General features: G+C 43.9%; 1 protein-coding gene across 1 annotated transcript in view; it reads left to right on the top strand.

Moving 5' to 3' along the window:
* LOC117763247 (A disintegrin and metalloproteinase with thrombospondin motifs 20) overlaps positions 1-23552 on the top strand; it is an 86845-nt gene that overhangs the window by 21956 nt on the left and 41337 nt on the right. The window contains exons 9-15 of the mRNA XM_034588206.1: positions 2316-2462; positions 5751-5892; positions 6521-6625; positions 17265-17410; positions 17731-17912; positions 19363-19499; positions 20071-20188. Coding sequence (XP_034444097.1) covers positions 2316-2462; positions 5751-5892; positions 6521-6625; positions 17265-17410; positions 17731-17912; positions 19363-19499; positions 20071-20188 — 977 coding nt within the window. The remainder of the gene's footprint in view (positions 1-2315; positions 2463-5750; positions 5893-6520; positions 6626-17264; positions 17411-17730; positions 17913-19362; positions 19500-20070; positions 20189-23552) is intronic.

Below are 23552 nucleotides of genomic sequence, written 5' to 3'. Positions count from 1 at the left end.
GTTCCAACAAGTCTATCTCTTTATGTTATTTATGAGCCTTTCAGCAGAAATCTTTTTATGTCCTTCTGAAAGTCACCTCTTTGGGATTGCAGCATGGCATTAAGATTGCGATGTGGAAAGGGCAAAGCAGTTAATTTTGTTAAGAGCTTTTAATAAAAGCGAGTGAACTTTAAAAGGATGACATTCTGGATGCCAATAAGTTTTTGCCAGAGGTGGTACACTCCCATTGTCATCCCTTTATCGATCTGTCCCCTGAGGTTGTCAGGAGGAGAGCCACAAAACTGCCTGATTTATAAGCTAATTACACTAAAAGGCTCTCAGGGTTTCAAGCCAGTATCTCCATTAGTTGTCCTCAGACCTGATAAAACTTAGGCTACATCCATAATACTACGCTTTAAAAATGCACCAGCTCTGCTATGGATACATCTGGCGTCAGCAGTACTCTGGAGTTTTAAAGCCACTAAAATGTTTGGATGTTTAAAATGCTGTCCTCATTTTAGCTTGAAAACTCCGAGCTTCATTTTAGCCTGGATGTCCCAAAAACAGGGATGTTTGGAAATGATGAGGTAGACACTGACAACTTTTTGCTGATTGGGTCTTGTTGGTCATGACGTAGCCTTCACTTCACTTTGTCATGCTCCTATCACGTGACCCCTTTCTGGAAGAAACAACCAGCGTTAGCCTTGGATAACAGTGTCGAATGCAACTTGGATAATCTATTACAAGTGTTGCTGATTTTACAATGATACAACTGATTACATGTGTAGCCATTGCTGCTTCCAGCATGCACATGCCCAGTATATATGAGTGGTCACGTGATATGTGTTCATAGGTGTGTTTGATATATGTATGGACAGGGATAAAAAACTGATATGAAGCCAAAGCAGTGGTGTGGATAATCATAGTAGTATGGCTGAAGCCTAAATCAGTGTAATGTGTTAAGAGAACTTTTTTTGGAGCTTGTCTCAAATCCATTTTATGTTGCAGCAAAGTATTGAGCCTTTTGTTTTTATTTATCTGCCTCTGACTCTCTGCATCACCTTGATGCACCTGTCCGCCATCATAAGCGATAGAAAATAGTTTGCAAAGACCATTTGAGCCAGATTAGCTTTTGTCAGCATGAGGCAGCAGCCTGAGTTTGTGTGTTCAGAGCTCATTACTGTGCCAGAGGCTTTATTATGGCCGGGGTGTTTTCCTTCAGGCCCTCGGCCCCTGTAGGGTGGGCCTCATGCCAGCCATGCTAGGTCTTGTTTGTGTGGTGGTATGGATTGACCCTAAGCCACAGGCCCGGAGCCCAGCACTGGCCCACATCCTGTTGTAAACACCTCGGACATCATGCAGCTGCATGGGTTGTTGCGTGTATAAATACACATGCTCGCGTTGGCGCAGGCACTGCATGTATCCATGAACGTACGCCAAACCGCAGCACAAAACAGAACATCCACACTGGACTGCACTCTTCTTCTGGACATACACAAGAAAAGTGCTGACAGCAGACTTCCTGGAGTAACTCATTAATTAGCAAATGCTCTGTTGTGTTCTCCACTTTATACAGTTGTTCTTCCTGTGAGTTTGTAATGCCTGATGTCAAAACAATTAGTTGATTAATTGTTTACGGAAGCAACTGAAAATTAATTTTGATAATCATTTAAGATTATAAAGTCATTCATGTGGAAAAAAATGCCAAATATGTGCTGTATCCAGATCTGTTTTAAAGCAGTGCAGGTTTCATATTTGACTTGCAGGGAATCCAAAGAATTTGAATATGTCACCATGACAGATGATAATTAAAATAATCATGAGTTGCAATTCTAAAAACATCTGTGTTCTTATGTGATGTGTAGGCTGTACACACATGTGTCTAGTGATGTCCGTGGTGTCCCTGCACTTCCCTCAGCATTAAGCCCTTTGAGAATGTGAGATGGTGACCTCTCACCTCCAAGTGGTGAGCTAGAGGTGATTCTCGCTAACTTGCTTGCCATGATGGTGGAGAAGATAGATGCTGATCGATGGAGAGTGATGTTTTACAAAAAAAGTTGCACAGCCTACTCCCCATTAGAAGGTTTATTGAAGCCCTTTTCAGGATTTTACTGTATAAATGTTTGGGAGATAGAGCGGGGGGTAGGCAAAAAGATGTTTGGCAGCCAAGATCAGGCAGGGTGATCCCCAAACGGCTGAACGTAAATCTTGTGACATTTATCCCTCTTTCTATGACTGAGCCATTAAGCAGCTGATAATCACTTTGTGTGTGTTCCTTATATCCCTTTCTCCGTCTCTAACCCCCCCTTTTCCTTTTTCTCCCTCTCTGAAACCAGGTTCAACATGCCCCACGACGACAACCCAAAATGTCGAGAGGCAGGCATGAAGCACCAGTACCACGTCATGGCTCCCACCCTCAACTACGACACCAATCCCTGGTCATGGTCCAAGTGCAGTCGCAAGTACATTACAGAGTTTTTGGAGTGAGTACTGTCACCTCTTCTCGCCAATTGTAAACTGATCCGTCCAATATCTAAACAGTTTATCCTTTGAGGGTTTCGAGGGGAGTTGGAGCCAATCCCAGCTGATATCTGATGAGAGGGGGGGTACTCACTGGACAGGTTGCTAGCGTAGAGCAGGGCCAACGCATAGAGACAAACAACATTCACACTCACTGTCAATTTTGTCTCCAATTAACCTAACCCCAATCTCCATGTCTTTGGACTGTGGGGGGGAAGCTGAACTACCTGGAGAAAGCCCATGCCAACTCAGGGAGAATGCCACACAGAAAGACCCTGGCTGAACCGGGATTCAAACCGTGTCGCCCCAGTGTACACCAAAACACTCTAAAAGCAAAACAAATGTCCGATTACGGCTCTTCTCAGGCAGATGAAAGTGATGCCACTCAATTTCTTTTTCATTCTCACACAATCCCTTTTCACATTTTAAGATTGTCATTAACTTACTCTACTTGTTGTGACATGGCCATCTAAACAAAGTTATTCTACATCTCTCGCAGTGCTCTGTAGACAGGTCGGCGAAATGTAAACTATGCGGAGTTGTTATTGCCTGGTGTTGAAAGAGTATTTCCTGTTTGAATCCTGGGGTCTTCCTTGGCCGACCTGAGCGATACATCTCCAGCAGTCCCTCAGCTGTCTCCTTGCAGAGGCTGAGCCCTGCTCCCAAGATGCTGCGCAAATAGTAATCTAGTCACTTTAGCTTGCTTTTCACACCAGAACTCGTAACTTGGGGCCATTGCTCATTCGCCTACTCCTTACCCAGCACCATGGTCACTGATCCTGGTGAAGGGTTTCCTTCAAGATGGGAAATGTCAGTTATAATTAGATCTTCCCTGGACATGACCCTTTAATCCTTGCCTCCTTTCCTCTGTTAATTGTGGAGGCCTTCACAAAGGACAGCCTTGTGGTCCAGATGCATCTTGAAGGCTCAGCATTTGGTGACGCCTCCTATGGAGTTTTAAGGCTGCGCTCTGCATAGTTTCCAGTGATGAGCTCAAGGTTCAGCAGTTGGAACATTTGACTAAATTTGAGGACAATCTTCCTGAATCTATTTATTATCAGGACTGGGCCATATCAGCAGTGTTGGGTTTCTGTGTTTACCACTCAAAAGCCAAGAGACGTGAACATCAAATGTCTCTGTGATAAACTTTAACATACATTATATTGAAAAAAATAATGCGGGTGTAGTGAAAGTGAAGTAGCACTTGGCTCCAGTGTGGGAGCCACAGCGGTGGGAAAGGCCCTCGAGACCAAAATCTAAGTGCTTTTGAAGTCTGTCTCCAGTCAACAATGAGAAGCATTGATTCAATCTCGCACTTCTACAGTACCACTCCTGCTCAGTGGGCTGACCTGGTCAAGTACGTCAGTGTTTTGACTGCCCATTTTCCCCTGAAGAGCAAACTCAATCTCCACCACTCGCCTACTAGTTTGAAAAAAAGAAAGGCTGAGGACACCCCCCCCCACCCCCCACCCATTATCTCACTGTTGCTGTAATAATGTGAACACTGAACTCCCGCACCTGAGGACTGATGAAAAGCGTCCCGCTGTTGTGCAGTGTTGTTATGCGTCAGCCCGCTACATAAAGCAGCTATTCATTCTCCCCCTGGCTCCGTGCCGTTTGATTTAAGCCTCAAAATCCAAATCTAAAAGTAAAATGCTAATTTCTGACTGTTGCCAACCACTAATTGTTGTGTTTGCCCCTTCTGTCTGAAGCCGCATGATCATTAGAAGGGGACAAGCCCTGTCATCTTCCATTACTCACCTCAGAAATTGGCCTAACCATTCTTGAAAAACACTAATGTGAAATCGTCATCGACGTTTTTTAAATCTATTGTTGCTTTTTTGAAATCAAGACGAGTCTTTCTGTAGCGTGTCACTTCAAATTCAAATAAACCTCTGTCATTATCTTGTTACAGGGCATCAGAGAAAAACTCTTGCATGTCTCTTTGCTGCTGTTTGATCAAACACTGTTCAGCCAGCAATTCTGTGCTTCACTCAAAAACCATAGCCCAGTATATTAAACATGGAAATGATCATTTGATCTTATTTTATGACAAGCACACGACAGCCAAGTATAAGTCATCTTATAAATCAAGTCTCTTTTATGTTGTTGTTTTTTTTTCGGAGTAGTGGTAGACATAAAATTTTAAAACATGACCACAGAGACCACCTCTCCATCCTCTGTCTGTCTTGGTCTTAATAATCATTCCATTAGGCTCCGGGACACTGATTAGACAGATCACCAACTGCTGACAGACGCTGTAATATGGGAGTGTCCGTGTGATTCCTTGAAAGGGTTCCTCCACAGTCTTCATTCATAGTATTTTCTGCTGCTGATTCATTCTTGTCATGCAGTCATCCCCTTGAATCCCAGCGCTGTTTGCCACAGTCTCTTACATCACGGCTGCAAATGAAAGGGGAAAGAAACAAAGTGATGGTAACTCAGGATAATCCCGGGTAATTATGTGTCCTTCCACATCAGCTGGTGGTGTATGGAGCAGGTGCCTTAGCAGCTCGGTCCAGGATGAAATTTGTCAGAGCAGTGCAGACACGTTGTGTAATGACACATCTATTCATGCCTCAACTTCCAGTTTCCTTTTTTTTCAAAAGTAAACAAGGAGGAGGAGATCCTTTGAGGCTCAGCATGCTCTGCTAGCGTGTTTGTCTAGTGCCTTTTCACGTCCGTGAAGGCCGATGAGTCTGTATGTGGCGTGTCTGCACTTACATTTAGTCCAGCTGTGCTTTTATTGTCTCGGTTATTGTGCTGTGAGTCAGTCTTTATTCATTGCACTGAAGTGTAACTTAATCAAGGGGCTTTATAATTCCACCTCGAATAAAAACGTGGTCAGCACGAAGATGCTGTATCAGACTGTATCAAAATGCAGTTTTATTCAGTCTGCGGCAACTGACACCAGTTTCACAGCATGAAGCAAGCACAGCATTTACTAACAGGCTCATCGAGGGCAAGCGGTATCAGCCTCCCCGTTAGGTAACCCTCCAGACCACCCACAGGGGGAAACACATCTGAGGATGATCACACAATTACACAGAGATGTTTACTTTGTTACTTATGAAAGAGATGACACATGTTGATACTTTTCTGGGTCAGAACATGCTGGATTATCCTGGGAATTGTCATACCATGATGACGTGTGTGTGCGTGGTGCATATATGTGTTTGTAAACAGACTTGTGTGGTTTTTATATTCTCTTTTCATTTACACTACACACGTTCTTCCTTTTTTTTTTTCAGCACCGGCTATGGAGAGTGCCTCCTCGATGAGCCAGTAGGCAGAACATACGAGCTGCCCACCCTCCTCCCTGGTCAAATATACAATGCCAACAGGCAGTGTGAACTGATGTTTGGACCCGGTTCCCAAATTTGCCCCTACATGGTAAGTTGGCTTGCTATCAAAGCAGAACCACACTGAAAAAGTGAAGATGTAAGACTTCAAGTGGAAGTAGAGAACCTTCATGAACTGTCCGAGGGTTATGCAAAGCAGTTTCTTGTAGGTCCGAAAATATCATAAAAAATGAAACTTAAATCAGTTAAATGTGTGTAGTTTATTGTAAAATAGTGTGGATTGGTTTCATCAGTAAATCCCATTGCCTAATGTAAAAACAAACAGGCAGATTAACTCAGCCTGTTGTTGACTGCACAGCCATTAATTACAACCCGATGCCGAGGCATTAAAATGCATCTCGCACATGTGTGGGAACCAGTGAGGCACAAAAGAAAGTGTCAGTTCCTGGCTACTTGGACAAAAATATTTATTAAACATAACATATTAAGAATTTGATGAAACCAATAAACATATTTGGGAGCTGCAATCACGCACACTTCCTTCCACAAGAAACAAAGCAATATGTTTACACTTAAATTCTGCGATGGGCCCAATAAAAGGCACAGATTCAATTAAAACATTTTGTCTGTACAATGTTCTCACATTATAGACAAGCTTGTTTCCTATTCAGCCACAAAAATGATTAATTGCAGAAGCATGCTTTTTTTCCCCTCTGCAGAAACAGTGCAAGAGGCTGTGGTGTACGAGCGCAGAGGGGGACCACAAAGGATGCCGCACGCAGCACATGCCACTGGCTGATGGGACCGACTGTGGAAATGGAATGGTAAGTTGCTCCACATGTGGATCTGTGCTGCTTAATGAACAGATCATAGGAACTTGATTCCCTATACTATAACAGTGTGTCCTTTTTTATTGACGCACATGTTTTGCTTAGAATGACACTAACTGTGCATGTTCCAGACCTGTTTGTTTGCTGAAGGTCTCAAAACAGCAACAATCAAGTTGTTGTATCCTGTAACTAGGATGAGACAGTTTGGTGAATGATAATAAATGCCTTTGAGAGCAAAGTGAAAACTGAGAGACTAACAGTTGTTGACCTGTCTGACCTCTATACTGTATAAAGGCCAATAACTGAATATTGTGCAAAACTCTTTAAACTCTTGCATCACAAGGTGTGTATGTGCATATATCTCATTTTCGATGATATCCTTTAAATGCAATATTGAGAACACAGCCTAACCCTAACCCTAACCCACAAAAGCTTTACATACACTAAAAAATGTATCCATTATATATACCACTTATCCTCTGAGGGTCACGGGGTAGCAGGACCCAATCCCATCTGACAGGGGGCGAGGGGCGGGTTACAACCTGGATAAGTCACCTGTGTATCGCCTTCCACACCTATCACCAAACTAGTCTCCAATCATACAAACAATCGGCATGTCTTTGGGCTGTGGGAAGAAGCCAGAGTACCTAGTGAAAACCCACTCAGACATGGGGACAACATAACGGGGAGAACAGAAAGCCAAGCAGGGTTTCAAACTGGGAAACTAATTGCTTGGAGGCGACTGTATTGAGATGAGAAAATTAAGATGAACTGAAGCAATGGAAAGAAGTAATGGATGTCAAAAAAGGGATTATACCAATCAGAGGGAGCTTTGTATTTGAATGATCTGTCCAATTTTCGTATATACGTGTGTAAAAATGCATCTCGCATAAGAAACTCCTAATCCTCTTTTTTGAGGTAGTGTTTAATTGGATAACACAATGAATTATCCTGATGCAGCAAAGCCCACTCATCTGAATATGTTTCCTCCTGTTCCACAATCACCGTAGTTATGAAAGCTCCCCTCATTACAGTTTAGTTAAAATTCGAAATACCTTCCATATAGCACTGCTTTGAATCCTGATGCCTTTCCCCTCTAGTTCACTTCCTCCACAAATAGGAAGGAATAATTTATCATGCATTACTCTGCTGCCTGCATCCTGGTTGCAGAAACCCATGTAAATGTGGTCAGGTGATGGCCTTAGTTAGAAACTTGAAGCTTTACCCTTGGTGTTGTTACGGGGCCCCAACCCCCATTAGCCTTCATGTTCTCCTCGCTCTGGGATGCTATGCTAATTAGGGCTGAGACGGCGGGTCAGTCTCTGAGGATACATGGAGAGAAGGGCTGCACGGGAGGGGGGCGGAAAGAGAAAGAGAAAGAGAGAAAGAAGAAAGAAAAGACAGATAGAGGGAGCAAAAAAAGAGGGAGAGAGATTCTTGAGAGGGAAAAGGTGAAGACGTAGGCTCTTTGAAAGAGGATGCCGCCCGCCGTTCACAGTTGAGTCACCTTGTTGTGAACCCGTGACCCTAAAACCTCTTTAAAAGGCGGGTGAGTGGGTCAGTGGTCAGGCCGTAACAGAGCCCAGGCTGAGGCCAGCCAGCGCTCTCACAAAAGACCTCACATCAGTGATTCTGAAGGGCAGGAGGCGGGAGGAGAGGAGGGAAGAGGCGAGTGAGGAGGAGGTACAGGGGGACGAGGATGTGGTGGTGTTTAACATTCGGAACATGCATGAGAGGGCAAAAGACAGGGAACGAGAGAAGGAGGGTCTCTCTTCTCCTTAACCCCCTGCCCTCCAGGAGTCCTTTGCAGTGTGGGCCCATGTAAGTCTTATATCTTTGATATCCTTTCATGTGGCTCCATCTCCCTGATCACCATGTTAGGCCCTGGATCAGCGCTGTCCAGTGAGGAGAGGTTAACAGGGGATAGCTAACGTCTTAATCCAACTACAACAACCGCACTAAACAGTAATGGTCCGGGGATTGTTGCTCCCACACTGTTCTCAGCATGTATGTGGGAGAACAGGTTGAGGAGACATGGTGTGAGTTTAATCACAGCAAGTGGTTCGTTGAATCAGCTACAAACCTTAACCCAACTTAAGGTGACTGAGCTATATCACCATGGTTGACTGATCTTCATTGGAATCCTGTAAACACTTTTGATAAAATCCAGATCCAATGCGGTCAGACTTCTTGATTAAAACCAGGTTCCATTTGTTTGAAAAACCTTTATAGACGTATAACCAATCATCGTTATAGGGCCTGTTTCACAGTGAAATCGTTTGAGTAAAGTAACAAGTGTTACCTTCAAACCATATTCAGCTAAGCTGTCTCTTGATGCCAAATAACAGAATGAATATCAACTTCATGGTGGTATGAGATGAAAAGTCTGAGGATCTCCAAAGTCATTGGGATTAATTCTGTTCGACATTGCGATCCCTAAAGCTATAGCAATAGCTAAAAACAAAAAATCTGATCCTTTAGTGGTGGTTGTTTTCTGTCTGAAAAAAAATACACAAACAGTTTTCTTTCACTTCTTGTGTGTGTGAGTAGTGGCACCAGCTTTGTTTGTGGTGATGAGGCCCAGGTTTCATCAGCATGCAGGGGGCTGTTTGAAGTAGCGTGAGTTGAAAGACAGGGGGACCCTTCACCAACACTCACCTGCCTATACAAGAGCGCTTTTATGTGGTACTTCTCTGTGGTGTGTGTGTGTGTGTGTGTGTGTGTGTGTGTGTGTGTGTGTGTGTGTGTGTGTGTGTGTGTGTGTGTGTGTGTGTGTGTGTGTGTGTGTGTGTGTGTGTGTGTGTGTGTGTGTGTGTGTGTTCCTCATCATGCCATCCTCAAATGTCTGGTTATCTGTAAACCCGGATGACTCTTTTTGATTCTCTTGTGTCAGTGCTGTATTGTTCTTTGAATGTCTTTGTGCCTCTCTTTCTATTTTTTTCTTTGGACTTAACCTTACACTACTTGTATCTTTGCTGCGGAACGTGGTTTCAAGCGAGAGGGGGTGGTGGATTTGATGTCTTATCAAGAGCTTCATTGTTTTGTTTACAAGACAAGAGGTTATAATATGTCCCCTGAGTAACTGGATGTTAGAGAAAAGGAAAGCGATAGAAAAGGAAGTAAACAACAGATAACTGTGGCGTTGCTTTCCACCACTGGAGACAGCACAAACTTGCGGCAAACAAGTTTATTTTCTACTTTTAATGGTGATCATTCACTGTGTTTTTTACCTAAACCTATTAATAGTGAATGTAGAATAAATATTTTGAATATACTGTCAGATTATACATTGGCCAACATCGTTGTTGTACGTCATAGTCCTGCGACAATTATGTAATTACAGGCATAGAGAAAATGCACCTAGTAAAATTTTTCTTTCTTTTGCTGATGAGCTTACTATGTAGTTTTCTACAAGCATGAAACTGTGATTGGTGTCATTTGCGCTAGCACACCAAGCGCCATGTAAGTAATGATGTTTGATACTGAACTTGCATTTTTCTGCTAGATTGGTGAGTAATTCTGTAGCAATATTGGCAATAATAAAATTTACAAGCACCTTTAAAGCTGGGGTTGGTGATCCAGGAAAAGCAAGGCAAGAGTAGGCTACACATGCAACCGATACATCCCACCAATCAGTTCTCTCGTCAAAGCTACAAAGCCGACTTCTCCGTGACTCGCTCTCCAACTTCTGACTACCGTCTCTGCTTCGGTGGTGTAAGCCTCGTTGGCCGAAGACTCCAGTCACGTGCACTGAGAACATGGACAGGGTGCGTGCAGGTGGGCAGGTCAGTAAGTGATGGATCCACCATCCAATCCATTAATCTGGTTGCAATGAAATGATTAGTCGTAATTATTACAGTCCTGCGAGGTCCTAAACAACAGCTCTTAGAATTTTTCCTTTTTTGTCAGATGACTTTATTTATTGATGGCTAGCGGGATGTGAAGAGAACAAATAAGATAAGAAACAGTTTCAGGAAAAATTACCAACCCTACCTTTAATGCAATGCCTCTATCACACCTCCTCAGCACTCCTCCTGACCGCTTTCTCATTCTTTCCAAACAGAAGTCATGAGGTCCAGGTCTGAGGCTTTACAGGGTCTCTGGTCCAGCTCCTCGCTCTGAGGTGTCTGCACAGCTCTGACAGGGAGCGTGTGTGTGTGCGGGTGGGGGGGTGTCAGATGTATAGAGGATTACATTTATGGCCTCAATGGGGGAAAACTAGCGGCACACATTATCTTTGCAACCACCACACCACCTCCCCTTTAAAGACAACTTTCCTGGCCTATCATTAGCCCAAAGCCTGTCGTGTCATTCTAAACTTTGACACTGGAAACATGATCTCTCGTAAAAAAGTACGTATTTTCTGAACGGCTGTCACCTCCTGAGCCGGCATTGTCCAAGGCTTTTTTCGCGTGGTTCTATTAGGGTTATGAAACAAAGCTGCGGGCTCATCGGGTAATTGAGGTCAGTGCTCAGAAAGTTGGGAGAGCGGCACGTCCCCTAAATTAAGAGTTTTTGTTTGTATACAGCTTAGTTAAAATAGGGCAACGGGCACGGCAGGGTTCATGGTTAGTTTTCTCCCCCTGTGTTCCTTTCTTCTCTGACTCCCTCCGCTTCTCCACTTCTGCCTCTTTCTCGCCCTCCTTCCCTCCTTCCCTCCCTCCCTCCCTCCCTCCCTCCCTCCCTCCCTCCCTCCCTCACTCGCTCGCTCCCTCTCTGTTACTCGACGGGCCCTCTCACAGGCCGCCGGAGTGAGTAATGCGGTCACATGACCTCTTGGCGGCGTATGTCATCTAGCTCAGTGGGCCATGCACTAATGAGGGCATCCCATCACTTGCTGTCTATAAATACTGCCACCATCCTCCCTCCCCTCTATCCTCTCTTCCCCCTGGTCTCTCTCGCTTACCCGCCTACACCCCCTCTCTGTCCCTCTCACTCTTCAAAGGGATCCTGCCTGTGTGCGTCTCTGTGTGTCTGTGTGTGTGTGTGTGTATGTTTTGACTGTGTGTGCAAGTACATACATGTGAATGTCCTGGTGTTCGTTGTATTCATAAACGGTTTTGTGGGATTACCTAACCTTTAATTCTAACCACACACACATATGCAGATGTGTGCGTCTAGATTAGGGGCCAGCCAACTTGATCAATAAGTGCCTGTCAAACTACAGCCGAGCACTTGGCCCTGCATCCACATCCCCACCCTTTGTAGATCCCCTTTGCGGCTTCTCACCACATCATCACTCAGTGGGTGGCGGAGAGAAAAAAGTGTCAACTTGAGTGTGGTCTTGACTGAAAGCTCCCCTGAAAGCCCTTTTTTTTCTTGGGGACTTTGTCGCAAATTTACGATTTCAATACAGCCACGGCTTGCTTAGCTCCCCTCTGAATAAGTGTAAAACCCCAAAAAGCTTTCCCAGATAATAAGGACTTAATTGAGTGGTTAGTGTAAGTAAATAAACGGGAAGTTGTTTTCGATTTCCAGAACATTCCTCCGAAAAGAATAACGGCCCGCTATGGTTTCAGCCAATTAGAGTGAGATAGTGAGGTCTTGAAAAGTGAAGCGGGGGCAGAATGGAGTCTGCTGGCTGAGGCGGTGAGTGTTGGCTGGAGCTCCCTGGCAGCCTGACAGACTTGTCGTATGATGCTGGGACGGGGTGTGTGTGTGTTTGTGTATACGCGTGTATGTGTGTATTTGTGTGTGCATATGTCTGCACTGGAGCTTGGGATTGTGAGACTGGTATCAGTGTCACTCTCAGCTAATCTCTTGATATTTGCAGGATGTTGCCACTTTGATTTACCACCATCACAGACATATCTGTGGATTTGGGCTAACAAGAGGATTGTTGTTTTAGCATTCACATAGTTTGCCGATGGAATTACTGCGTCCGGTAGCCAGTGAGTGGAGCTTTCATTGCTGGCTGCGTAGAAGGAGAAAGATGTATTTGTATGATTATAGAGTGGTTCCAAAATGTAGCGACCATTAATGCCCTAATACTCATTATTTAAGTCAAATTATTATGTGCAAGTGAAATTATATGTGTAAATATTTACAGTATTACAGAAACAGGGGAAGCTGAAGAGACCGCACCGGACATACGGTGCTTTTTAATGTTGTTATTACAAAGGTGAGAGCAAACAATACCAGACTCAGAGCAACATTTGCAATAATCAGGAGGAGTGTTTCCTGCTTCTGTGTCTAAGCTATCAGCATGTTGCTAACTTTGTCTGGCAGCCTTTTAGATACCATGAGTTCACCAGAACCTTTTTGTTTAAGACAACTTCCTGCTACTGTTCTAAAGAGGATCCACCCGTTGGAGCCTTCGTTGCTCAGGGAAGGATGGACGCATTTATTGGGCAAGTTTGAAGGAGCCTTCGATATGGGACAGCCTAGTTGTGCCGCTGTGATGCAACCGGTCCTCAAATGCGGCCGCCCGAGGCCCCTGATTTGGGACAAAGCTTAGATGTATGAAAGAGCTCGATTTTATAGTCAAACCTGACTCTGCATTTCTGTCTCGATGTTCTATCTCTTTCTGTTTCTTGTCTCAGTTACTGTTTTGTTATTGTTTGCTAAAAAGAGACTTAATATCGCATGATAATTCATCAGGTGAACATGAACAAGATTAATAACTAATGTTTATGTGTTTTCTTAATTTGTAAATAAGCCACAATTTGCTGTGCATAATCATATATGATCAGCAAATGTCAATGCTTTTACAGTGTGATGGGCTGCCCCCAGGTGGCCAAACAATTCTGATTATAATTTTTTTTCCATTATTCATTATATGTTTCGTTTTTTTGCATTAATGCAAGTCTTAATACTAAACAATTTAGCAAAAATACAGTCGACAATACTTTAATGAACACAATATCAGTAAGTGCAGCTTTAAAAGATCACAAGAGGTATATATGTATATATATATGTATATATGTTTGAGTGGTCATCAAGACTAGAAAAGCGCAATATAAATACATACCATTTACCATATATGTGTCAGTAGTACAGAGATGATGATAAGTGAGAAAACCTACCGTAAAGGTGTCGGAACAGCTCACGGGAAGAAACTACTCATTCACTTTAATGATAACCCTCACAGTTCTTGGAAACATGTGAGGAGAGGAGGGATCAGAGAGAGGACAAACAGGATAGGAAACAAGGGAAAGGTGATGTAGTAAAGCGGAGAGGTTGATTGTGGTCACGGTCGCTTTGTCTCTCTTTCTCACCGTATCCCAACCCTCTCATCATTTCTCCTCCGTCTGTCTTCACACACTTTCAACACAGGGGAAAGATGAAATATGGAACCAACAGGTGAAAGGTCTAGACCAAAAAAATCAGTCTGTGTAGATTCAATCCGTCAGCTGTCATTTGACTTATTTCCATTTCCCTGTCAGCTCAAAGATATCTGCATATCTTCTACTGTATAGCTTCTTTCCACCTGCCCTCACCCGCTGCACAAGTCATCAGACATGTAAAGAGGACTTATTGAAAATCAGCAGCAGTGGTCCACTTCGTGACATTGACCAATTTGTTTTTACTACAGTCTGTTTTATTTCTGCTGGACTGGCTGCAAAGCAACGGAGGCAAAGACAAATCTCACCAGGCAAGAGGCCAAAGTGAACTCCGAACCCAGAACCATGAGAAAGACCACAGCATGAAAGATGATGCCATTTGGAAATGGCCGTGTTAAAATGAAAGAGTGGAAGGGCTTTTTAAATCGGCCCCCTGCCTTCTCATTCCTGCCCTGATGTATGGCTTAGGTTCAGAAATGAGGTGCTCCCTGCAACGGTTTCCTGGCAATTACAGGGTGCTCACTTCCATCCCAGCCGGCCGAACGGCTCGGAGCAGATGCTGCTGTCCCCAGCTCACCACTGTCAGGGTTTGCTCGCTGGTGGCCACTTTCTACAGCTGAGTTCCTGAAACTTTACTCAGCGTGTTGTTGCGTGATTTGGGATTTTTAGGGATTGTGTGTGTTTGATTGCATTACATGTGCATCTACGTACAGTGAGTGCAAAATGCATGAAGGTGATACGTGCATATGTCTCTGTATGTGTGGGTGAGTCAGCGTGTGTCTTTGGGAGATTCCTAATTTGAAACACATGCTAGTCCCAGCTGGACAGGTTTCTCTCACAAGAGCTTCAAATGTCTCACCACGTTCCCAATTGAGGGCAAATTTTGACGATCTTACTTGGAAAGTGTCGGCCGATGTCCCTAATGCCTGTTTGAGCTTTGCCGAGGCCGCCTGTCACCACAGCGTCTTTCAACGAGTGTGTTTGAGCACTTCTGAAAGAGAGGCTAATTGGAAATGAGCGTGGCCTCCAGATGCCTCCAGACTCTGTGCAATCATTCTCCAAGCGCACACACACACACACACACACACACACACACACACACACACACACACACACACACACACACACACACACACACACACACACACACACACACACACACACAGAGTCATAAGCAGGCTCACATTCGCACACATAAACACACCCACACACACACGCACATACATCATCTCACACAGATGTTTTTTTCCTTCCACTCCCCCCTTGTCCTCCTTTCTTCTTTTCACCCACATCACCTTTTCAAGCCAAACAAAACGGTTGTAAACACAGGGTGCCAGCGGGGGGAGTGGAATGTCTCAGAGGCTTACACGGACTTTGGTCCTCTCTGACAGACAGTCCGCCTTGTGTTTGACAGCTCCTCAGGTCCCGCCTCCTGGTTGCACTGCGGTGGTCCCTGCGTGGCCCTTTTGCAATTTCCCATAAGGGCATGAGGGGGGGGATGGGTGACAGCGGAGAGGACGTATAGAGGGGATGCTCACGTCCGGGGTTGTCAGTCACTAAACGGAGGCGGGGGGGAAGGGGATGTGAGAGCTGTTAGAGGAGGGGAAATGTTTCCTTTACTTTTTTACTTTATAAAATGAGTTTCTTTGATGATTCCATGATCTCTCGAGGATGTTGCTCAACCAGGGTTAGGAGGAGCAACACCTGTTTGCCTTTTCGTGGTGTGGAAGCCATTTCCGCTTGTGGATGTTTTATCACATTTTGTTAGTGCCTTTTATTTGAATTGTTCTCTGAACCCATTGTTAGTGCTCTGAGAAAATTATCAGCACCTTCATTTTTGTATTTACAGTGGAGTCAGACAGGTAGAAAGGACCCGGCCATGACTCAAACCATGTCTGGATTATGGAAATGTTTGTGGCCTGTTTGGTTCATACCCTGCAGCTGTTAACACCTGTCTGTCATTGTGCACAGACTTTACACTCCATCATTAGACCTGCAAGGGTGTAAAAACACACACGCAATCTAGGCCAGTATAGAAGAGGCCACGGTGCAAAACCGTGTGTATGTTTACATGTGTTTGTGTGTGTGACTTTGAACTTTTTGCAGATGTTCACCAAAGATGATGGCTGCAAGTTGTAAATTTATTTTAAAGCAGAAATGGGCCAGAGAATGTCCAAGTGATGACTTTGATTAATGTCCTCTCTGGTTTATTGGTGAAATTAGGAAAAGTCCACTGGATCATGCAAAGTTCAGTCGGTCTTAGGGGATTGAACACAATGGGTGTGTAGCCAGATGTATTTCTCATCTGGATGAAGCTGGTTGTTGAAATAACAACGTGCACATCAACATTACAAAACAAAGTGAAAATGAACAAACTGATCCTCCTCTGGAAGTTGCACCTTTTAAAGTGGTGATCCTATGTCAGGCAAGTAATGAACTTTGTTTCTTTTGTTATCACAACTCTAGAGTTTCCTTATCGCGGTGCCACTGCCTCCTCGTGCCTGTGTGCCCGGATGGCAGGTTACGTACCCAGACAGACGCCGTCTTGTCCTGCATTCTTTCAGTGAACAGGACCCTCCGATATCTTAGTCGCTGGGAAGGGGATTTGGTTACACACAAAGGGAAGTGGGCCTGCCATGCTTTGCTTATGAAAGCAGTGTTAGCACTTCTTGGCAAAGGTTAGTTAGTGGGTACACACCGTTTGATACTAGGCACCTTATTCTTCATGTCACATCTGGTCTACTGTCGGAAAGACCAAGATGATTTAAGAAACATTTAGTCTGGATATTCTTCATATTTTTTTTAAGTGCTTCCTCTTTGTTGCTAAACTAATTTCTTTTTGAAAATGGATCTACCACTTTTCATTTTTTCTTCAGTTCCCTTTTGATTTCCATATTGCAGCCGTAACATGCAATTTTGTCATCGCCACTATAGTTTATTACCCCACACCCTAAATGCATTTCAAAAATATATATTTTGTGTGGTGGCATCAGTTTCAGGTTTCTCTTATTGACATGTTTCCTTTCTGTCTTCCTCTTTCTTTGTTTCTGTCTGTATCCATGTCTCTCCCTCACACTCCCATTTCTCTTTTGACAGCTGTGGTAGTTGCACACAGTCCCTGAGGGTAAACAATAGCTGAATGTGGATTTCTTTTCAAATAAAGCTAAAGATATAAACAGAGGATTAAGAAGGCAAAGAGGAACACCGCTCCCAGCTGTGCATGCACTTAATCTACACTAGAGCCTCACGAAGTCCACGTTTGACGTCAGGACTGCAGGTGTTGGAGTCATCGTTTTTTAACTGGATCTCTGTGTGTGTGTGTCTGTGTGTGTGTGTGTGTTCTGGTGCAGTATTGCAGACACGGAATGTGTGTAAACAAGGAGTTGGACCTGCAACCTGTTCACGGGGAGTGGGGTACCTGGGGGCCCTACAGCGTTTGCTCCAGGTCCTGTGGCGGAGGAACCCGGAGCAACATCAGAGAATGCAACAAGCCTGAGTAAGGAAGAATCACACAGTTAAAGCCATCACAGATTGTAAATATGGGTGTTACTCTGAACTAGTAAGAGCAGTAGCAGTCAGGCATGATCAAGAGTTGTAAACAAGCTTAAGTGAGTAACAAGCCCGTGTGTCAGATCCACTGAGTCTCAACTTGATTTCAAACAACAGTCGAAGAAAGCCTGTTTCCTTAGTGTGAATTCCAAAGTAAACAATGTTGCTCTGAAGTCGTAAAGCTCTAGTCAAACGAGGGCAAACATTGAAATCGAGTGCAGCGCTTCTGTGATCCATCTCTGTCATTTCATGCGTTTCTCCCACCAGGCCCAGAAATGGCGGTAAGTTCTGCGTGGGTCGCAGGATGAAATTCCGCTCCTGCAACACAGAGCCGTGTCCACGAGGACAGAAAGACTTCCGCGAAGAGCAGTGCTCCCAGTTTGACGGCAAGCACTTCAACATCAACGGTCTACCTCCCACCGTCCGCTGGGTCCCCAAGTACAGTGGCAGTGAGTACACCAATGTAATCCTGAAGCGTGTAATTTGGATGTCTTGTGGTAACTTGAGCCGCAACATCAAAGTTGGATGGTATTTAAATCCAACTGTACAGTGTAGTTTGAGGCCAGTGTTTCACTGTGATTGATGCATTAAATGCTCCATTTTTCCATTTTGAAATCCCCCAGTTATTCATTTTATGTTTGATTACCAGCACTTGGGCTTGTGTAAACCGCTCCGTCTCCATTGTGTGTAGGAGGTTTGTTGAGGCCAAGACACACAGCATTGTGATGTCTGTGTATCTGCAGCCTTTGCAATGTAATCCATTGATAATTTAATACACTAGTGCACTGTCCATTGTAAACCTGTCCATTTGGAATGGGGCTGCTCTCTGTGTGAATGCTCGACACAATCTTCAGACCCAAGTTCAAATCTTTTCAAAATAATAGCTCTGTAATTCAACTCAATATAAAGTATTGCAACCAACAAAACACATGTTGTGCTTTAGACAAATAACTAGACAAGTGATTCTATGAATGCTGCATGACGGAGACCAGCAACCGTGACTCCTGTGAATGAATGTCATTCCAATATGGTGAAATAAAGACAATAACATTTTCAAATGATCTGGTGGGCCAGATATAATTGGCCGCAGGCCGCCAGTTGCCAGACACAGCTGTAATTTATCTAAGGACATAGAAGAAGACATGTTCAACTAGGTCCACAGAATGTATTCTTAGGATTATAATAATTCTATTAACCTGACCTAATTGAACCTATCGCATGTCCAAAATGCACCAAAATTCAAAACAGCTCTTCCTGAGGCCACTTAAAATACAAATGCCACACATGTGGAATTAGTAAGTCTGTGAGGTGAAAGGATAACAAACCCTTTGTTGATAGGTGGGTGGACGTATGTGTGTGTGTGCGTTTGTTTGTCTTTGTCATGATTTACATCCCCATGATGAGTTACCCCAGGGTAAAGCTATACTTGATACTGAACAACATCCGCAACATTGACGCAGTATGCAGCCCGTCCATATGAACCCATCTGGCAGCGATCCCTCTCGCAGCCGTATCTCATTCCTTGTGGAGATGCCTTGCCCCGCTATGGGAGATTACCATCTGGCAAAGACCACCATGTCTAAGTTACTGCAAGTGATTCATTCATTTAATTGATTCTGTACAAGCCAACATGCCAAAACCCCAGAGCCAGTACACTGTCAAGACGTTTTCCGTGAAGCTTGGACAATTTTGGCAATTCTTACAAAGAGTCTGCAGGACTTTGAAGAAAATACTGTAAATAGGCTCAAGATCAAAAATGTGAAGTTATGTTTTGTTTTATTTTAATCAGTACGGGCAAGTCTCGAGATGACTTCCATCTTGTAACTGTTCAGAATTTTTGTTTTATTAATCTCATTAACTGAAAGAGCTGCGGTCCATTCTCTTTCCTCCGCCATGCAGTACTGATGAAGGATCGCTGTAAGCTCTTCTGCCGGGTGGCTGGGACGATGGCATATTATCAGCTGAAGGACCGCGTCACCGACGGCACGCCGTGTGGGCCAGACACATATGACATCTGTGTTCAAGGCCTCTGCAGGGTACATTTGTTTCTTTCTTCTTTTCTAATGAAATTACACACACACACACACACACACACACACACACACACACACACACACACACACACACACACACACACACACACACACACACACACATACATACATACACAATAGATTCCACTAATCATGGTGTGTAGCGTCAGATATGTTTTGGTTAAAGTTATATCTTGGCTGAAGAGGAATTAAGGATGATACCGACACAGAAATACAAACTTAATCTCGGCCCTCTCATATTATAACACAACATTAACACTTGGTTTGAATTTGCAGCAAGATATTTGTATGTCACACTGGTACAGACCCCACTGAAGTCCGATGGGGTCTGATCAGGAATTGTCCATAGAAATTGGACATATAATTGGCCACTCAGTGTGAATTGTGGCCCCTTTATTGCCCCTATTTAGAAAAATCCTAGATCCGCCACTGAGGTCACATTTTGAAACACCTGCATTTGCCAAGCCCATGATGTCCAGGCAAAACTACACTTTGAAAACTTTGAATTAAGTAAATGCAAATCATACATTTTTTATTTTTTGTGGCTCTTTAGCAAGCGGGCTGCGACCACGTCCTCAACTCCAAGGCCAGGAATGACAAGTGTGGAGTGTGTGGCGGGGACAACTCATCGTGTAAAACCCAGGCAGGGACCTTCAACGATGCACAGTATGGTAAGCCCCCCGATGCTCCCATTACATGTACAGTACACTAATAGCTGACGGTTCACAAAAAAAGGTGTTGCTATTTAACAAACTGTACGTCAGCTGCTTCTGCAGATGAGCTATGATTTATGTGATCCACAGTAAACATAGACGAGCTGGGCGAGACTTCAGTTCCACGCGGCTGCAGCGCTGACGTGCCGTATACTCACATTAGGCACTGATGTCATGTCTGGTTATGTTTAAACGTATTTCAGCATTGGTACGTGTCTCGGCCAAATTTAGAAAAACTCCGAGCACCGATCTTCTCTGAAGCCTTGGAAACTGATTAATACAGCGATCTCACTCTTTCAGGTCGAGCAAACACGAACCTGACATCACCCCTTTGAACTGTCCTGCTTAATACCGAGCTTTTTGCACTGCAGCCAACTGCTGATTGCATCCGACCCCCTTTTTTTTTTTTTAAGTGCGGGCAGAAACAGCAGAAACATTAGCATAAAAGCCCTGGGTGTGGCTTCAGTCATGTTAACTTCACATTAGTTTGGCGCTGAGCTTTTTTGTGTCTCTATCCATCTGCTTTCTTTCTCCAGTCTGTTGGCCGTTTGAGGGGGGGGCGGGGGGGCGGACTGGGTTTGAGGAGTGTATTGAACTGAACCAGACCTAAACTTTCTGGCTTAACCTGAAGAAAGAGAACACGAGTGGGAGTGCAGCCCAGGCAGGATATCCCTCTGCTCCTGGGCGTCTTTCTGTCTTTCACCTCTTTGTCCTTTTCTGTGTGTTGTTTCTCTATTTGTTAGTCTCTATCCTTGTCTCATTCCTTTTTTTCCTTTGTGTTAATATTTGCATTTATCACAACCTTTCTTTCTGTTCTTCAACAGACCAGACAAACTGAACTCTGAGATAAAACCATAGAGTTCTTATTATCCTGTGGGGAATGCAAAGACAAGCCAAGATGTCTTCCAAGTCTCTAAATGTTGACCTTTAAATTCATAACAGCTAAAAAAATGTTGCTATATATATCTATCTGTATATAAGTCTTTGGATGGTACAGTGTCAAGTGAGTTCTAATCAGGTGCATTGAGAAAGAAAATGTACACAACTGCGTATTTTTCCTCATTAGACAATGATCATTAGTAATGCTGTGACAACCACAGCATTACCTTATGAAGATGTTCTAAAAAGGCTAGAGTGTCAGAGTCCGCATGTATGTATAGCTGCTTTCAGACATGCACTGAAGTCAAATCCAGGTATTTGTTAGAATGCAAATTTCTGAAAGTTAACCAGGACATTTTACAGAATTCTTTCTTCCTGCCTTGTAGTAAAATGTCCAGAAAATGTCCGTATGAGTCCGTGTAAAAATGCAGCAGGTAAATATCTAGAAAGTTCACAGTGAGGGAGTGGGTGTGTCCATTACTTTTTAACACGCAATAGATGGGAAACTGGAAGAATACAAATATCTCAGGGTGAAAAAGAGGTTCAACGCATGTAGAAAACGCAGACAAAGACGTCAACTGGGAAAGACAGGGATAATCATGAACTTTTGGCGACAAGGGCCTATGTCGATGTCAATTGTGCTGTAAACAAAAACACTGGGCTCTATCGGAGGAATTTATATAAAGCCCTGCCTTCTGCAGCTCTACTCAGGCGCCACCTGGCACCTGAATATTCCTGCTGTTGTGAACAAGTCTGACCCAAACAGTCACAATTGTCTGTACATTACCAGACTTCATGCCCTAAAACAGCTTATGTAACGTTTGTTTCCGTGGAACATTGAAGTTGGTTGGTCTTTGACCCTTTTTGGACAATGATACCCTGTATTAAAAACAGCAAAATATAGTTGGTGACCGTCACCGTGTCAGCCAAGTGACTGAACTGATAAAAGTGTTCAGTAATGTAATTTCAGCATGAAGCAAGTCTCATGTTCTAACTTAAAGCCAGGGTTGATAATCCTGGGAAAGCTCGCAAGAGAAGGCTACACTTGAAAAAATTGGCCCTCTCTTCAAAGCTACGCCCCCAAAAACCATGAACGTGCACTGACTGATTCACAACTGATAAAAGATGAAGGCACGCAGGTCGGTTAGTGAGTATTCCAGCGAATCATTTAATTTGTCGTTTTTATCACAGTCTTGCAGGAGCCACAGACAGCTGCTTTCTTTCTTTTTTCTTTTTGTTTTTACAGGCAACTTTATTTATTGATGGCAGTCGAGGACGACTCTGCATCGATGCAGAGACGGAACATAATCGATTCATGTTTTCCGCTACTTTACTTTTTTACAGCGAAATCCCGCAGCTGCATAATTATTAACAGACTCACATTAAAGGTCTGGTCGTCTGTTACCGTGTCAGAGTCTCTGTCTGCGTGTCTTCCCTCCACTCTCTTACACTTTAACAATAAACACCAACACGAATCAGAAGTTATTAGGACCTGACCAGTACTGACGTTTATGAGGCACGCATTTAAACATGTGTGCACGTATTTCATCTGCTACACACAACATGAGACGCGCAAAGCCAGGACATCAGGGTTAAAGTGACCGGAACGAGCCGAATTTATGATTGGACATCATCAATTACTAACTAAAAAGTCTGAATAGTCCAAGTCTGCAACTCTGTATTAAACCAGGCAGTTAATGTCTCCTGACAGCTGCACAGGACCCAGTGAATACCTAAACCCTGTACTGGAGATTTACAAGTGGACCTGATGCAGGTTTATGCTTCCTCAATTATCTTGTTTCTTCACTTTAAATTAACGCAATTACTAATTAAACTGGCAACATCAGATTGAAAGGTTAAACGCATTCTGCCTTAGAATGGGATTAACCATCGCTGTAATGACACAACAAGCCAATGTTTGTCGTCCACTCAGCCCGTACCCTCTCGCAGATTCCAGCAGGGCCGAGCTTGTGACGCCCTCTAATTTTCTTCTTCGGGCTATTAATACTACATCTTCTTCTTTCTTGCTAGTGGCAGGGGGAGGCATGTTTGAGGTTAACCCCAGCATTCCCCAGTGTAGGACGGTCTGTGTTTTTTTTCCCCCCGCCGCGGTGTGTTTACTGTTCATTTCTGGGTCACTCTGTGGTGGCGGAGGATTGTGTGTATGGTCAGTAGCTAATCCGGGGGGGGGATCTCGGAGGCCTCTGGCGGCTTGTGGATGCCGTGTGTCCTCGGAGGGCGACTGTGTTGGCGGTTTCTAAAGTTCCTGCTCCCCTGTATTTTTAAGAGCTTATCCTGTCCCAAGTGGTTTGGGAGGGAATTAGACATGACACTCAAAAAGCAACATCAAGGGAGCTTCAAGGGAAACTGTGCAAAGGCTTGTGAAGGAATATGTAAAGTGGTTTTGTTTCATAGTGATGTTTATGAATGAAAAGTAGCCTCC

The sequence above is a fragment of the Hippoglossus hippoglossus genome, chromosome 6 (genome assembly GCF_009819705.1).
Source record: "Hippoglossus hippoglossus isolate fHipHip1 chromosome 6, fHipHip1.pri, whole genome shotgun sequence".
Lineage (NCBI taxonomy): Eukaryota > Metazoa > Chordata > Actinopteri > Pleuronectiformes > Pleuronectidae > Hippoglossus > Hippoglossus hippoglossus.
The sequence above is the reverse complement of the archived record's forward strand: the minus strand, read 5'-3'. Positions and strand labels throughout refer to the sequence as shown.